General features: G+C 39.6%; 1 protein-coding gene across 8 annotated transcripts in view; it reads left to right on the plus strand.

Annotated features, from left to right (window-relative positions):
• ARHGEF6 (Rac/Cdc42 guanine nucleotide exchange factor 6) overlaps positions 1–17,833 on the plus strand; it is a 119,150-nt gene that overhangs the window by 95,111 nt on the left and 6,206 nt on the right. For 4 of the 8 annotated variants that reach the window (XM_021932724.2, XM_031660864.1, XM_021932727.2 and 1 more), the window contains 10 exons: positions 1,951–2,010; positions 3,956–4,102; positions 6,931–7,017; positions 7,833–7,911; positions 8,925–9,070; positions 10,134–10,271; positions 11,849–11,869; positions 13,078–13,171; positions 14,373–14,462; positions 17,420–17,519. In XM_021932724.2, coding sequence (XP_021788416.1) covers positions 1,951–2,010; positions 3,956–4,102; positions 6,931–7,017; positions 7,833–7,911; positions 8,925–9,070; positions 10,134–10,271; positions 11,849–11,869; positions 13,078–13,171; positions 14,373–14,462; positions 17,420–17,519 — 962 coding nt within the window. The remainder of the gene's footprint in view (positions 1–1,950; positions 2,011–3,955; positions 4,103–6,930; positions 7,018–7,832; positions 7,912–8,924; positions 9,071–10,133; positions 10,272–11,848; positions 11,870–13,077; positions 13,172–14,372; positions 14,463–17,419; positions 17,520–17,833) is intronic. The other 4 variants (XM_031660865.1, XM_031660866.1, XM_031660867.1 and 1 more) reach the window with 4 other exon arrangements.

Consider the following 17,833-nt stretch of genomic DNA (forward strand, 5'->3'; position numbering starts at 1 on the left):
TGCAATGAGGCCTGATAATTGAATATTTTTTCACCAAGAACCAAAGGCCTCGTGTTATGAAAAACCAATCAGCAGAGCTAGCTCCTTGAGGCTTTCTTTTGTGATTGTTCATGGGGGATTTAAGTGTGGGTGGGAGAGGAGGGCCTGCTGGAGGAGGCTGCATTTACCCTAGTTGCTCTTCCTGTGTCTGGGGAAAGGTTTTGAGGTTTCAAGGGGTTTGATTATCTTTAAAGAAAAAGGGTGCACCCGCACTTTGCCGGGCTTGTCAGCATTTGTCAGGATTGAAAGCATGTTCTCTGAGCGAAACCACATTCTCAGGGTATTTGACCTGCCTGAAAGCTGGAGGCAGTGGGGAGCTTGTGAGCAAAGCCTGTCAGTGTGAAATTTCAGTTAGGGCTCAGGAAGGTGTTGACCTCTGGATGCCTTTCCATAAGCTAAACCAGTTTGCTGAACCGTTTGAGGTTTACCCCTCCTTGCTTATCACAAAAATCCAGAAACGAGTGGCCTCAGTTTCTATTACTTTTCAGTGTCGAAATACAAATATGCACTTAGTTTGGGGAGAAACAAATCCCAGACGCTCCTGCTGCCTGGATCCTATATCTCAGCCTTTCTTGTAGTGGAGCCTGTTCTCCTCCTGCCTCCATTTGCTGTGGGTCACATGTCTTTGGCTGCCTCTCATTTCCCATCATCAGAAAATACAAGCCCTTAGTACTAGTTCACCACTGTAAACTTTGTGCAGATTTCAGAGCATTTGGCATGGCTGGTAACAGTAGAATAAAACCTGAAATTCTTGGCTGTCAGTTGATTTGGATAAGGATAAATTTTACTGTAAAGGAATACAACCTTACTTTTTATGAGCAATGTAATTCTTGGCTTATATCAGGCCCTTAATCTGTTCAGCTCTGTATTTTATCACCTGAGACTAGTAGGGCAGGAAATTTAGTCGTCCCTTACTCCAGCTGAGTTCCAAAAGTCATACCCCATATGCCCCAATGTTAGGTGCACATCTACCCATAAGAATCTCTATCTTCCCTTCATAAACAGTTATGGAATTGTGGATTCCTCTAAGCCATTTTTGAATCTGTCCACTTTTCGGAATTGCAAGTACCACAGGATTGCAGGCCATGTGTAAGAGCTTGCTTAAGAAGGAAAATATGGTATGAAACTTGGAATCTTTTCCCATCTGCCATGTTCACACTGCTGAAAGAAAATGGAGGCATTTTAGGAAATGGAATTAGATTGATTTTTCTCTTGGATTTTTGTTGTTGTTGTTTGTTTGTTTTGAGACAGGGTCTCACTCTATCACCCAGGCTGGAGTATAGTGGCACAATCACAGCTCATCACAGCCTTGACCTCTGGGCTCAGCTAATCCTCCCAGCTCAGCCTCCCAAGTAGCTGGGACTATAGGCATGCACTACCATGCCGGACTGATAGATTGATTTTTCTCTAACCACGACTCTTGTTTCCACCATTCCCTACCTTCTGTCATCTACCAACAATATGACCTAATGATGTCCCCCGAATAATTATTTATTATATTTATTATTAAATAGTCATTATCCAAAGTATAATAGCAAAAAGGGAAATGGGAACTCTTGCCTTTTGCTACATAGTTACTAAATATATTATGCATTACCAACTCTCTTAATTTCTAAATCACCTAATAATTAGAGTTGCTGAGATTCCAGATGCTTCCATGCTGCTCTATTTTTTAATCTTTAAATTAGTATACAGTAAAATTAATATTTTTCTTCTGGTGCACAGTTCTATGAGTTTTTACACAGGTAAAGATTCATGTTACCATGACCACAATTAAAATACAGAACAGTTCCATCATCCCCCAAAATTCTCTTGCTATCTTTGTGGCCATACCCTCCTTCTACCCCTAACCCTTGACAACTGCTGATCCTCTCTCCTCTAACATTGTTTTCAAATGTATTCCTTTGATAGGATACTCATCCAGATCACCAGGATATTCTGAAAGCAATCGTAGCATTCAAAACTCTCATGGTAGGTGGTACTTTAAAATCACAATTCTCCATTTTGTATACTTTATTCCTGAAAGAGCAATTTGTATGTAACATTTCTTTCCCTATACAAAGGTCTTTAGAATGGAAATAATAAGCTTTCATGACAGTATAGCAGTGATTGTTTCATTTAATTTTATCCTCCAAAAATCATGCTTACCTAAGAAAGGTTGCCAGGCTGAGGGTATAAAGCAATCACATTTACAGTCTCAGCCACATTAAGCCACATTAAGCATTGGTGTGTAGGTGGGGGGTTTCCTTTTGTCTCTTTGTCTTTACCCCCATTGCTCACCTAATGACGAGTCTGTGTAACTCGTCATTCACTGATTTGCATCAATACTGGATTCAACTAGTTATGCCAAAGGGTATGAGTTTTTTCTTTGCATATGAAGAAGAAATCCTTCGTCAAATTTAAAAGGGGGGAAAAAACCCAAAGTACTAAAATGCAATTGCTTTATATAGGTTGCTATCAAAAGTACCTGTGATCTTGTATCTTCAGTATGATGGTTAATGTATCTTCTTGAACCCACTGATATAAAACCACTTGGTGCCATTTTAGGGGGAAAGAAAACTTCATTTTGGGCAATTGATTAAACTTAGCTTCATTTTACACAATTCTGTAGCATTATAAGTGATTTGGACTAATGTTTAATTATTAATCCTTGTTGAAAGATCAGTAATTGACGTGTCTGTAGTTGAACAACAAGTTGAAGACCAGAGTATTAGGTTAAAATTGCTATTGTTATATGCCAAAAACAGTCCAATATTGGCAGTTTTGCATGGTGCAAGCTAATAGAACAACCCAGTGAAACCCACAGCATTTATTATAATTATGGTTCTATTTTTTCTTGTATAAATAGGAATGTAAAATGAGTCTTTTTGAAAACCTATATTTCTTTCTGATTATGTTATATAACTTGCCTTGATGGTTTAGTATATTTATTCCTACTATAGGTGCTCTTAAAATATGTGTACAGTGAATTTATTTCTTTGAGTTTCCATGTAGCTGAAAGGGACAGCAGAGATTTTGTAGAAAATATACCCCCCAGAATATTATCTTGCATTCATTTGGAAACAGTAACAGAACTAGCCATGTGCTTATTTTTTGTATTCAATTTGGAATGCATGCTGTTAAATTACTCTAAGATAAACTCAGTGTCTTAAGCTATATATATACATATATATATAGTATTCATACCCCACATAGTGTTGGCAAACTGTAAATTGTTTCTTGGTTTGAATTTTCAGTATGTCATCATGAAATTCAGTTGTATCTCTTTTTTCCAATCCTTTTAGAAATAAAAACTAATTTTGTATTTTTTTCATAGCAATCTTGGTCCTTAAAGAAAGTACAGTAGTGCCTAGGTTTCATTATCAGTTTGATTCACTGTGGCATAAAGAATTTAATTTTCTCTTTCACTATAACTCCAGGAGAAATTTTTTGTTTTTTATTATTTTCAGGATGTTACCTTGTTGGAAATTGAGCATATGTTCGAAATACAATTATTTTGTCACTAAAGCCCTATTTATGCAAAGATAGACAACGTAAGAGGAGCTCAAGCAGGGGCACCAACCAGTAGATCTGAATCTACTAGGTCCTCACCTGGCTCTGGTCAGTGTGATTTGGCTGCTTGCTTTCCCATGTTCTTTACAGGGAGGGAGAAATAAGCTCTTTCTAGCATTTTGTTTTGACGCTTTGGCAAAATGAAAAATAGGCCTCCTTCACAAAACTTTTGGGGGCTCAAGCCTAGAGATTTAGGGTAGTGGATCTTTCTGTCTATCAAAAACAGACCTGGTCATGGGATTCATGATGAGGAAATAGGGACTCAATGGGAACCAAAGAGTCAGAAGCCACATCTTACTTTGGTCTTATTTTAGTCTATTTCATAAGAATTCCTATTCCATTATGTTCTGCTTTGGTTCTGTAGGGGCAATGTCAAGATCTGAGGAAGAGAAAACAGCTGGAGTTACAGATACTGTCTGAACCTATTCAGGCATGGGAAGGAGAAGATATTAAAAACTTGGGAAGTGTGATTTTTATGTCACAAGTAATGGTGCAGTATGGAGCATGTGAGGTAAGGTGTTTCAAATCTCAACATCATTTCTTCCATCTTTCATATTTTTCTTCCTTTTTTTTTTTTTGACAGAGTCTTGTTCCGTCACCCAGGCTGGAGTGCAGTGGTGCCATCTTGGCTCACTGCAACCTCTGCCTCCTGGGTTCAAGCGATCCTCCTGCCTGAGCCTCTTAAGTAGTTTTTCTTCCTTGTTTTTCCATCAAAGTGAAATGGTACAACATTGAAATCAGAAGCTGAGCACCTATTCTTTGCTCAACATTCTGCTAGGTGCTGTGGGAGATAGGAGAAAAGAACAAGCAATGATCCCTGTTTTCAAAGAACTCATTAAAAACAGACTAAAACACAAGTTGCAACTAGCAAACAAACCAAATAGTCAACGTTCGATTTTGCAATCTCAACAATAGAGTCCATAAAAGTTCACAGGAGGGAGAGATCAAGAAGACCTTATGGAGACAGGAATTGAGGAGGGGGCACAAAAACAAAAGGGGAGGATTTCACAAAGCAGAGGTCATTGTTACTTAGGAGAGAACAGAAATGTGGCTTTGGTTTGCTGCAGCACAGTAAGGAAACCAGCCTGTAGGGAGCAAAAGAAGCAACTTGGCCATAGTAAAAGACTGATAGAGTCAGGTAGAATTAGATTATGCAGAAGCTTGACATCAGGCAAGAGTAGTTCAGATGGATGCAGCAGGCCGTGGGAAATAATGAAAGAGTCCAGAGTCATAGAACAACACTCTGAAAGGGATGTTTCACACTAATCTGACACCCATATATGTCAAATGAACTGGAGGGAATGGACGAGAAGCAGAAAGGCCAGCTGGGATGGAAAGTGAGAAGGAGTCCCCTAAGACAGTGGTGACAGAGGGAATGGAGAGAAGGGGCAAATTGGAGGCATCTTTAGAAGGGAAAGTCAACAGGAAGTGGTGCCCCTGGGCTAGAGGAGATGAAGAATATAATTTTAGACCTGTAGATATCCGGGTGGAGATGTCCCATAGGCAGCTGTTAACGTAGTATGGAAATGTGAGTGAGAGGTCAGAGTTAGAGGCAGAGACTTAGATGTCCCTAACAGATGTGCCTTCCTAGGAAGCAAATATCCAGAGAGAAGCCCGGGGGGTTGGGGGGGGGTGCTGAAGATGGATTATTTCTTTTAAGAAGGGGCCAGGGAAAGGGAGAAAGGTTGATTATGGCACCTGGTTTGATTTATCGGGTGTTAGAATTGTCTTCCTTCTTCCAAAACATCTTCCTATACTCTCTGACACGTCTTTGGCAGAGATTCATTACTTTGGGTTAATAAGCAATCTCATTTAAAATGCAGATACCCCAGGGAAGGTTAATGCAGTGAGTCTAACTATTAGTCATTCACACCTTTGGGATAAACCTCTTGGGTGAAGGCAGGAGGAATCAGTGCCAGAAAAAATAAAAAGACAAAGAGGAAGGTAGAGAAGAACCGGGGGAGCATGGTGTCATGGAAATTCCACGAGGAGCATTTGAAAATGGCCAGTGTGCTGACTGCTGCTGAAGGTTCAGAGGGCAAGGAATGTGAGGACCAAGAGGAAGCCATTGGATTTTGCTAGAAGGCAGTTATTGATGACTTTGCAAGAGCAAGGAGGGTGCAGTTAAGGATGGATCAATGCAGAGAAAATGAAGGCAGCAAGTAATTTGGCAATAAAATGTCAAGAAATGGGATATTATGCATAAAGAGCCACATGGGGGCAAGCCAAGGTCTGTTAGGATAGGAGGTGTACATATGTTAAAGAAAAAGAGGAAAAGCTAGTAAAACAGAAGAGGATGCTGGGAGAAGAAGAGGAGATGTCTGTAGAGGAAAACTAAGTGAGACAAAGATGTGAGAGAATGTGGAGCACTTGTTAGAATAGTTAGCCTGGAAGGGTTGCTCTTCTCAAATGGAAGGAAGGAGATGGAGACAGGCATAAGGATAATTTCAGCTAAGATGACTGGGCATGGAAGCTAAATGTAATTTTTGCGTATACTAATTGCATATCTGTTGAAGGGGCTCACAGCAGCCCTCATGTGTCGAGGTTTCCTCAGTGCCATTAAAAAAGTGTATGGGAGGCCAAGGTGGGTGGATCACCTGAAGTCGGGAGTTTGAGACCACCCTGACCAACATGGAGAAACCCCATCTCTACTAAAATACAAAATCAGCCAGGAGTGATGGCACATACCTGTAATCCCAGCTACTTGGAAGGCTGAGGCAGGAGAATTGCTTGAACCCGGGAGGTGGAGGTTGCGGTGAGCCGAGATTGTGCCATTGCACTCCAACCTGGGCAAAAAGAGTGAAACTCCATCTCAAAAAAAAAAAAAAAAAAAGTGTATCTACTTTTACATTTTACATAAATCCAATAATTATCTTGTTCTTAATGACTAAAGTTAATTTTGTGAATATGACTTTAACACGTTAGAGCATGCTAAATTTCTTATCACCTGAAAACCCCTTCATTTTGCCATTTTTTCAAAGTAAAATATATTTTCATTTTGTGAACCTGGAGACTTATTTTGTGCCCAGGTCTAGCACATCTCACTGGCTGCATAAACTGTGGTGACTCCTCAGGCTTTCATACATGGAAAGCAAGCATGGTTATTTGTATTTAATTGTTATGTATAGGAAGAAGAGAGATAAACTGTGGGTTTATATCCATGTCAAAGTAAAATTCAACTAGTTTTATGTTTTCAAGTTGGGTATCTTTTAAAAAAATTATTGTTAACGTTTCAGTTGTTTATATAAGGTCTATGTTATAAGGCAGTGATTCCAGAAATTCTCAACAGATAAAATGTCCAATTCTGTTCTTCATGTGTTATTGTTCATTCTCTCTCAGGAAAAAGAGGAGCGGTACCTTATGTTATTTTCAAATGTCCTGATAATGTTATCTGCAAGTCCTCGGATGAGTGGCTTTATCTATCAGGTTAGTAGATTTCACATAAAACACATAGCAGACCCGCTAATGAAAACAGGTTTCCATCCAGATGCAGTATCTCCACTATGGCATTAAAAGCTCAAGCCAGGAGAACCAGAATGTTCTGACCCTTCATTGTAATTAAAGAGCTTGTAAGAGCAGATGTTCCTTAGATCAAAGACCTTTGTATTAGTATAATGAGTTTATCTTGAATATATCCACCGCTTTAGTTATGCACTAGGTTTTGCATGCATAAATGGAAACTAGATAAATTAGCAGCAGTATTGTACAGGCCCATGTCATTATTGCTGAGAAAACATAAAGCTGGGACCTGCTCCTATGTTTGTCTTATTATAGTCACAGCACATGATTCAGGCTTCTAAGAAGCATGTTAAATAACAGGCTTCTAAAGAAGCATGTTATTCCTTAGGAAATTAAACATCCCTCAGTCAACTCCCAAGATATAGAGCATTATAAGTTACTATTGCCTGTTACATCTTGGCCTGACAATTAGTAGTTTTTATAACATCTGAGCCTTCACTTTTTTTTACTGATTCTTATGAAAATATATTAGAAAAGGAAACTGCTTTGTAAATCCTGATCTTATAGTTTAGGGTGTGTTAGCCAAACACAATCCACATTTTCCCCTTGCTTTCTTAGTCTGATTAAAATTTAGAACAGGGAATCATATTATCTGCTCTTGACATAGTGGAAAAATACGTCTAGCCATAATTTTGCAGTGCTGAGAGGGTCAGCAAATCTAAGTGAAATAAACAGAGACCTGTATGACTGCAGAATTAATGAGAATGTTCTTTTTCTAATAGGGAAAAATACCAATAGCAGGAACGGTGGTGACTAGATTAGATGAAATTGAAGGGAATGACTGCACATTTGAAATCACTGGTAGGTAATTTTCTCTTTTTCATGTAACTACTTCCAATTCTTTTTGGAATGAAGGGGAATTTAATAAATAAATGCCATTATTTTCAGTTACATAGGCCACGAGCAAATTTTACGCAGGCATGGCAAAGTATATTCCATTTCCTGGGATAATTAGGGTACAGCAATAGCACAGAGAAGTCTCCTCTCATTCAAAAGCCATGGCTTTGCCATTAGTTTCAATCTTCTGTTGCATAAGAGCTACTTGTGAGAGCTAAGGAATAACAAAATGGACTGATGTAAATGCAATTTTCTTCCCTTCTGTCATTTGTTCCCTGGTGGCAGAGGAGCCAAAGATATGGACTTTTATCAGCAATTTTATCATCAGCCCATGAGTTAGTAAGACTTGGTTGTATTTCTAAAAAGTTCTGAAAAGACATCAAACTTTCTTCACAAATTGAGCATAATGCCAGGCTTCAGTAATTCTCCCTGACATTTTAGCTTATGATCCCTTTTGCCAGGCCTGTGTCATTTATATGTAGTGGCTTCACTGTTGGTGCTGGTATGGCACAGTGGCTAAGACTGGGATCATGGCCTTACCCTCTTCTTTCCCAAGAAGGAGCCTAAGGTTTAGTATTTGCCAAAAGGTTGTAAATAGTCTTAATTGGATCTTGTTCCAACATTGATACTGGGGGAACCAGTACAATATTCCCACTTTAGACTTAACTAGATGGACTATGTACTTACGTTTTTGGATTGCAAGTTTGTATATAGTGAAGTTTTACACTACTTTTAAGCTTCTGTAAGCAGTAAAAATCAAGGACAGTTTTCTAAATCAGACATGAATATTTATTTACTTTATCATCACAGGTTATCTGTTTCTGCTGTAGAAATTTCAACAGGGTTATCCCATAGGTATGAAAACCCCTGAAAATACACACCCAAGTCCCAGTTGCATGAAGTGTATTTATGAATGGGAGAAGCTCAAGTTTTTCCTTGCCTTCTGTTTTCAAATTGATCATAATTGGGGGATGTAGGTAACGTGGTGGAGAGAATTGTGGTCCATTGCAACAACAACCAGGACTTCCAGGAATGGTTAGAGCAGCTAAACAGACTGATCAGAGGACCTGCTTCTTGCAGTTCATTATCCAAAACCTCATCGTCATCATGCAGTGCTCATTCCGTAAGTAGTCCATGTGTTCTGTCCAGAGATTATTGAGTCTTTCATCAACTCCTGCCTGCTGGAGACTTATTTAGAAGAAGCAGCAAGCACACCCTCAGCCTTTTGGGCAGCCTATATTTGTAGATTTTGAAGTACAGTTAAACCTCACTCATTCTGATTTCTCATTATGAGGCCCATCCAAATTAATGAAAAGGTTTACTTAGAGGTGTGCAGTTCTGTTTGACAGTATTCAGGCACCCCAACTAACTGCTAGCAAAGTATTTCTAACCAGAAGTCCTGCTAAAATATTTTAATGATAAGCAAGGCTTATTTCAATCAGCAGTGGTTACTCTCCTACTAACAATGGGCTAAGTAGAAACAAATAGTTTACCTCCCTAAGTACTTAAACATCTCCATGTCATCTCACTCATGCTCTCACATTTGCTCAGTAACCTTCTTCAAAGGTAAACTTTTAGCATTGTCTCTTTCTGAGTTATCACAAATTTACACTTTGGAATTTGAATTGATGAGATTTTACTGTACTTGCTGAGTGAGATGGAAGATATACTGTGTTGTTTGTTAACATACAAACCTATGATGCCAAAATTCCAGTTTTGAGCACTGTGTGTTGTGGTCGGAAGAATATGGGCTTTGGCTTCAGATCTGGGTTCAAATCTTGGCTTTGCCAATTACTAGTTAGTTACTTCACTTGACTGAGTCTATGTTTTAAGCTGTTCTCATGAAATAATCTATTTAAGCACCTACCAGAGTGCCAAACATATCACTGAACTCAAATGTTGACTGCTACTCCATTTTCTTTCCTTACAGAGGAAAGAAAATTAAATTAATTAAATTCCAGATGAGAAAGAGAGGACAGGATCATGGAATGTTGAGTCAATTTTGTGCTGTTTCTTAGAGACCCCGTAATCTTGACTGGAAAGAGCCAGTTCTCAAACTGGAGACTTTTGTTCTTCCGTCTATCCCTTTCTATGGCTGTCTTTGCTGATCCAATGAAGCTATTGTTGTTCTCTCACTGTGTGGCACAAGGTCGGGTTCAGATGGCAGATTGCCAACATCTCATCAGACATTTTCCCAGTCTTTTAGCTCTACTGGACAGCCCCGAGGACCCTTGGAGCCTCCTCAAATTATAAAACCGTGGAGTTTAAGTTGTCTACGACCTGCACCTCCACTTAGACCATCAGCAGCACTAGGTTATAAAGAGGTAATTTTGCTACCTATGGTATAAAATGCTTCTGACAAGTTAATTTCATAGCTTGTTACAAATAGTTCTGTGGGAATGTGCTAGAATTTAAGATAGGTGGTATATGTGAGTCAGTCTTGAATTGCTAGACTCAGTGATTTGTTTGGTTTCTTAATTTTCCGTTTCCCATTATCCATCTGCAAATATGTACTGAATATCTATAGGATCTATGTGCACTGCCTGAGTGTTCCCAGTCTCCTCCTGAAGTGCCTCTGGTTTACCTTAATGATTATTATGATAATTCTTTAGATTCATTAATAATGTACACAAATCTCAAACAAGAGCTACTTCATTGTAGTTGAGTTGCCAATGAAGCAGACCTAATTCAGCATTTGGGATCATTTTGATCAATTTGAACCAAATTAGTAAAGTGTTATGGGACCAAGCTATGAGTCCAAACTATAAAAGTGATATTTGCTTCAATTGGAATGAGAAAAGAATTTGATGAAAGGAGTGTCTTTTAAAAAGAGGCTTCTCAGAGACAACCTTAAAGGCCATTTGATATTTGGGTAGTGTGGGGATTTAAAGGTTTTGTGTATTTTTTTTTTTCTCTTGAAGTTGCAGTCAGGAAGTGTCACTCACTAGCTTCTGTAACTGTGTGGAGTATTACTTTTCCATCCAAACAGTGGCTTTATCCCTAACCTGTCTCAAATCATTTCAGATTTCAGAAAAGATACTCATTTATTAGTAACTGTTCTTTAAATCAGTCTCGTTGGGTGAAGATTAAGTTTGTGACAGTTATGAGATAAGTCTTAGAATTATGGGGCAAAGGCAGCATATATTTCTAGATCAAATGTGTGTTTTGATGAGTGATGCAGACTCAGCTCAATTTTGAGTGTTTTGATTTAAACCACCATGCTTTTGTTTCGATTAATTGTTGCTACGAACTCTAAGTGCAGTAAAAATAAGACAATATTTGGACACTGGAGGATGTTTTGATCCTTTCAACTTGACATGATAGGACAAACAACCCTTGAACTGAATCTTTGTTATATAACTGTATTTAGAATTTGGTCAGGAAGCAGTCCCACAGATTTACTTTGGAAATTTACCTGCAATTCTTGCAGTCATCCAATTTTCTTCTTTGATTATGTAAACCAGGAGTGCCACTTCATAGTTACCTCGGTCTCCTTTTTAATGACGGATATTTTGTAATTATCAGTTACTAAGTTCAAATTAAGGTGAGCTTCGAAGAGTAAAGTTGACTTAATCCTTCACATAACTAATCTATTAAAACTAAGGCATGATCACTTCGTTTCTGCTGGGGGAAAAGAGTTATTAATATATTCCTACTAGATAGTATGTATTTCAGTTGTTTTCAGCATTTGTTATTCTGCACAGAACTGTATTCCTCAGGCTTTTGCATGATAATATTGCATCTGAAACTAATGTGGGAAATGTGATTATATTCCCTCTGTGTAATTTATGATAACACTAACATTTCAAATGTTGTTTTAGAATTATTGATAAGTGGATTTGGTCATTATAACCATCGACCTCTCACGCTCATCTTCTCTTTCTTTACATATTCATTTTAGAGGATGTCTTATATCTTAAAGGTAAGGGTAGAACAATATCTTTGGCTTACAGTGACATCATAATGCTGTGCTGTAACCTTTGATGAATGAAGCTTTCCCTTATGCTTGTTTTGTCCCTTGTTGTAATTGGTGGCTAAAATATGAAGATGCAATTCTGACATGTAAGTACTTTGTTGAAAAAGCAGGCTTGTGTGAAATACATATAAAAATGTCATAATGCCCTAAAATGCCCCATTTTCCTGCGTTTTTTTAAAGTGCTGCTTTTTCCTGTTATTTTTGTCATGTGAGAGTTTTTCATATCTGTCTTTTTTCAAGTATAAGTACTGTGGCTGAGTGAAATAAATTAAATGATTTGTTTCCTGTATTTTTAAGCTACTATTAATAATTAATATCCATGCTCCATGTATACATATTTCTTGGAAAGTTGGGATAAGGTGATCATGAGAGATTTTTCCTAAGTCTAAGTTGCTAATCTGTTTACAGATTATTGGATTAAGGATTAAGGATATTGTCAATGAGTATTTTTTTGACCTGCTGGTTACTCATATGGCAAAAACAAATTCAATACATTTATTTTGTCTACTAGTTAAATACATGGCTTTATATATGAAAAATTAGTTTGGCTGTGGGTGTGTTACTTCTAACCCAAAATTATTTATTAGGAAATCCTTCATTTGATTCTTCTCTCTGCAGAAAAATGACTTAGTCTCTCTGCCTTAGTTTTCCTGTCTCACAAATGGAAATTATATTCTTCTTTGTGGGACTGTTTCTAAGGCAGAATTATTTAAATAGCTCTGAAGCTCTTTGAAAAGTGATCAATACTACATTAGTGGTTACAGTGGCTTAGTTCCCCTAAAACTGTATCAGTGGGGAATGTAAGCCAAATTAGGAATACTGTTACGTTTTTAGGGTGACATCCCTTACTTTCTCTGCAGATGGTTCCCTAAAGCCATTTGGCCTCCAGGAGAATCTGCCACGTCTTCAGTAGGCACACTCCACTCTTAGTCCCACCTGTGTGCAAATTGAGAGGATAATGTCATTGCCTCTGTTTTATTTAACCTTTTAGAGTTTATTGGAACCATTTTAATTGTGCATAGTGTTAAACATTGATGTACTCCTAACTGAGACTGTCAAAATAAGGGAGAGGAATTCTATTTAGTTTCACTCGTGCTTTTACTTTTGTTTTTGAGGGAGAATTTTAATTCATTAAGAAACCTCTGTCCTTACAGGAGTCTAGTAAAAGCCCTAAAACGATGAAGAAATTTCTTCATAAAAGGAAGACTGAGAGAAAACCATCAGAGGAGGAATATGTGATTAGGAAAAGTATGTGTTTTGTACTTTCTGAAAGTTGTTTATGGATAAATTAACATGAGAATCTTCTTTTATGTGAGGATTTATTTGAAAGCAGATGATTGGAGCAATTTTTTCTTGACATTGTCTTTTACATATAAAGAAGAATGCATGGAAAGCTTTGGTCACTTCTTAAACATTTGAATAAGCTTCTTACAGCTGCACTTCATGTCATCTCAGGCAGATGTCATCTGTATCATTTTTGTGTTGAGCATTTTGCCTCACCTGGTTTAGAACCTCTAAAGGACCCATTTCTTACGGATACATTTTTTTCCCTCTTAGTTTCTGATACTTGAGATATTTTTCTCCAGGGAGATAGACTAAATAGACCCGAAGGCTGAAGTCCTTCCAGAAATCACATGCTCAGTGATGCTCACAGTTACTCAGGGAATCAGCCTGCCCACATCTAGAAACATGGCTTCATTTGGAGACAGACTGCAAAGTCGGTCAGCCAGTCGATATGGACATATTTGGCTATAAGGCTGTCAACAAGGTACTTAGGTACACAAGGTACTTTAGGACACATGTGAAGGAGTAAGCGGTGTCTCACAAAGAGGTGGCAGAATTGTGTGTATCAGCTGGGAATATAGTTTGGATAAATATTTGCTCCACCCCAGCTTTGGCATGCCTCACCCTCCACCCCACACCTGGTTATGCACATTGGCATGTTCACAGGGTGCTGCCATCCAGCCATTGCAAGAATGAGTTTGGAGTAGAAGAGGAGGGGGGAGGGAGAATGAGTGACTACACTGACTGGTTAGAAAATTGGGTGGGGTTAATGAGGGAAAGCTTCCTAAAGGTGAACCTTGAAATTTAAAGGAGAGGAAGGCTGGGGTATATCGATGGGAACTAAGCTAGCAACAAGCTCAGTGCTGTGATTTTGGCCTCACTGAGACCACTGACAGAACACCACCCCGCTACCCTGGTTCCCATTGTAGAGCTCTGGGCTTCAGGAGTAGGCCCTCCACTAAGCTGAGCTCACTGAGGCTGACTCCAAAGCTCCATGAGGATGCTGTCACTCTTCTCCATAAACAGCGTTGGACAGCTCTTTCTCTTGCCTTTCACAAACTCTACTGGTCAGAGAAGCCAGTCCCAGGCAGTAGAGTGCACTGCATCATTTTGAGGGTCCAAAGGCATGTATCTATGAAAAGTCATGATGAATTAAATTTCACAGGTACAGCTGCTCTGGAAGAGGATGCTCAGATCCTTAAAGTGATCGAAGCCTACTGCACCAGTGCAAACTTTCAACAAGGCCATGGCTCAAGTAGGTTCCCCCAAACTACTTTCTCTAGTGAGTGACGTTTCTTCTTTACTGCTTAGTGTCTTTTAGAAAAAGAGAAAAGCAACCCAGATGGGTTGCAGGGTGTGGAAAGCAGGTGACTTAGTGCAGAGGAGTGGTGCAGGACTGCATCTTTCAGATAAGGTGGTTTTAGCTACCAAGCGGTTTGTTTACCCACTGTTGTTTTTCACCCAGAAAGAGAGATGCAAGAGTAAAAGAGTTGGAGGTGATAGAAGTGAAAAAATTTTTTAAAAGTTGTTCTCCTTTGAAGTACACAGATACCTTCACCAGCACTAGTTAGGAATTAAAGGGCCCAGAGAGTTCCTGTGTCTGTGAACTGATGCTAATCTCTTCTTATAGGCAGATTTGGAAAGGAAGTCAAAATACTATCTTTGATCAGCTGCATATTTAAACGAACAATCTTCACCAAACTCAAGTTTCAAAGTTGCTCTGAAAATCTGGAAATGTAGCTGCTTAGCAGAGGTTGTCCAAAATGTATACAATTTATCAGGGAGCTATTGGGTTAGGGTATTTCCCCAAACAACTTTCAGGTTACAAACGAAAGCGAGATAATATTTTCTGATTCATCTTTATGCTTTTTAAAAGCCAGGTCACTTCGATTATGTCTTTTGTCTCCCATTATTATAGACATTCAGAATACCTTTTGTGAGGTTTTTGCACCTACATAAGAAATGAATACTCCACAGCACTCCATTTTGGACAGCCAGTGACCAATCATTTGAATGTGGGAGGGGATTTCTTAGGTGCCTTGACATATTCTTTCAGAGTAATGCATCTCTAAGGCTGACATAAAGGAAGCATTCTACTGGGCATGATAGCTCACGCCTGTAATTCAGCACTTTGGGAGGCCAAGGCAGGCAGATCCCTTGAGGCCAGAAGTTCAAGACCAGCCTGGGCAACATGGCAAAACCCTGTGTTTACTAAAAGCACAAAAGTTAGCTGGGTGTGATGGCGCACACCTGTAGTCCCAGCTACTTGGGAAGCTGAGGCAGGAGAATCGCTTGAACCCAGGAGGTGGAGGTTGCAGTGAACCAAGATTGGACCACTGCACTCCAATGACAGAGTGAGACTCCATCAAAAAAAAATAAGAGAGAGAGAGGAAGAAAGAAAGAGAAAGAAAGAAAAAGAAAGAAAGAAAGAAAAAAAGAAAGAGAGAGAGAAAGAATGAAAGAAAGAAAGAAAAAAAGAAAGAAAGAAAGAAGAGAAAGAAAGAAAGGAAGGAAGGAAGGGAGGGAATTCAATGTGAAAGTTGACACATTTGGCCATGAAGAGAGGACTGTCACACTCTGCTTCACAGAGAAAACCTGGCTGTGGCTTTGGGCATGCACAGCTCTGATAACATGTTTCAAGGAACCAGGAGAGGAAAGTGAGGGCAGTTTTTGTTTTGAGAACTGGAGAAGAGAGGGGGACAAAGAGATACCAGAAGCATCCCTTCTACAAAATCTGACCTCATCTCCTCTTGCACCACCTATTTTTACATTTGACGGAGTGGATGGGTCTGCAGCTGGGAGGTGCAGCCAGATATTCTGGCTTAAAAAGACACATCTTCACCCTTGCTCCCTACCCAACCTTTTACATGTGGAAGATGTCTGGCACTGTGCTTGTCACACAGCAGATCATTTAGCATCGTGGTGACCTCCTATCTTCTATCCCTCTCTAACTGGAAGTCCTGTTTCTCTAGAACTGACTACCGTCGGCTCTTACTGCATTCAGCCAGTCATTCAGTTTGCTTTCCACTTATATTCGTCCCTTGGTATCTGCAGGGGATTGGCTCCAGGACCCCCAGAGATAACAAAATCTGACAATGCTCAAGTGCCTGATGTGAAATCGTGGAGTATTTGCATATCACCTCCATACATCTTCCCATATACTTTAAATCATCTCTAGATTGCTTATCATACCTAATAAATGTAAATGCTATGTAAATGGTTGTTATATTGCATTGGGTTTTAAATTTGTATTGCTTTTTATTTTTTCTGAATATTTTCAATGCACGGTTGGTTGAATCTGCAGATGTGAAACCTGCGGATATGGGGGGCCACCTGTATTAAGCACCTACAAAGTGCTAGGCACTGGAGAAGGCAGAGACACATCTCACCTCAAGAAAGGGGAGGTGGTCAAGTGAAGGCAGTGAGTGTACACACCTCTGAAGGAACTTGGCCTAGAAGAGAGGAAGCCAGTGACTCAGGGAGACCAAAGATTAAGCACTTGAGCTCTGAGAGGAAGGATCCAGAGTGAGGGAGGTGCAGGAGAGCTGTTTGGTTGGGCCCCCATGCCTGTTGTGTCACCTCTTCTGTCCCAGAGCCTGAAGACATTCTGAGTAGTGGACATCTGCATCTTTGCTGATGATGTGATAATCTCCAAACCTCACTCCACCCTTGATTAAAATGGTCTTAGGAGACATATCTACTTTACCCTATAAGACTGTAAAGAGAACAAATGGGAGTGATGATGCTTCTGAGGCCCTTAAAGCACATTGTGTTTCAGTGCAGTGCTACTGTCAACCTGACTTTTGCTACAGTGACAAAACACTGTAGCATAGGATGTAGTGTGTCCTTCCCTGGAGATTTGCAGGGAAGAGTGATCACTGGTCAGCTCTTTGCTCTGGAGGAGGCAAAACAGGAAAGAATGGAGGTCTTGGTTGTGGACAGGTATTACAGGGGCTCTTTTGCTTTATTTTTCTGAATACAAAATGCTTCCCACCTTGGGAAGATTGAATCAGTATATTTGGCCATTTAGAATTCTCATGTCAGGAAAATTTAGTCAGCAAATGATAGGTGACTGTCCTCTGGGTGTAATGTGGCAACATGCTATGAACAAAGACCCTTCTGTAACAATAGTGGAAAGGAACTAACACCCACTATTTCTACTCTTCACTAGTAACTCTCCCTCCTCCTCCCTCTTGCAACCCTTGTTTGTAGGTACTCGAAAAGATTCCATTCCACAAGTCCTACTCCCTGAGGAAGAGAAACTCATCATTGAAGAAACCAGAAGCAACGGCCAGACCATCATGGAAGAAAAGTGAGTAGAGCAGGCAAAACCTTGCCTAGTTTATCTTGGAGCTGGCAAGAAGGTCTGGTAGGACGGTAGGGCACATGGAGAGCCTATGATGAGGGACAACCCCTCCTTATCTGGGAATGTGGCCTGCTTTGCTGAGCATGCATTTGGGAGACTTTAGAGGGCTGCCCACTAACAAAACGAAAGAGGAAGGAAAGGCAGAGGTGACAGAGCCCTCCAAAGCAGCTCCAGCTGGCAGCTACCCTTGTAGCCAGCTCCCCAGCCATTAAGCTGCTTCTGAGCACATGGGAACATCAGTGCCCTGGATGGGTTTAGGA

Source organism: Papio anubis, chromosome X (genome assembly GCF_008728515.1).
Source record: "Papio anubis isolate 15944 chromosome X, Panubis1.0, whole genome shotgun sequence".
NCBI lineage: Eukaryota > Metazoa > Chordata > Mammalia > Primates > Cercopithecidae > Papio > Papio anubis.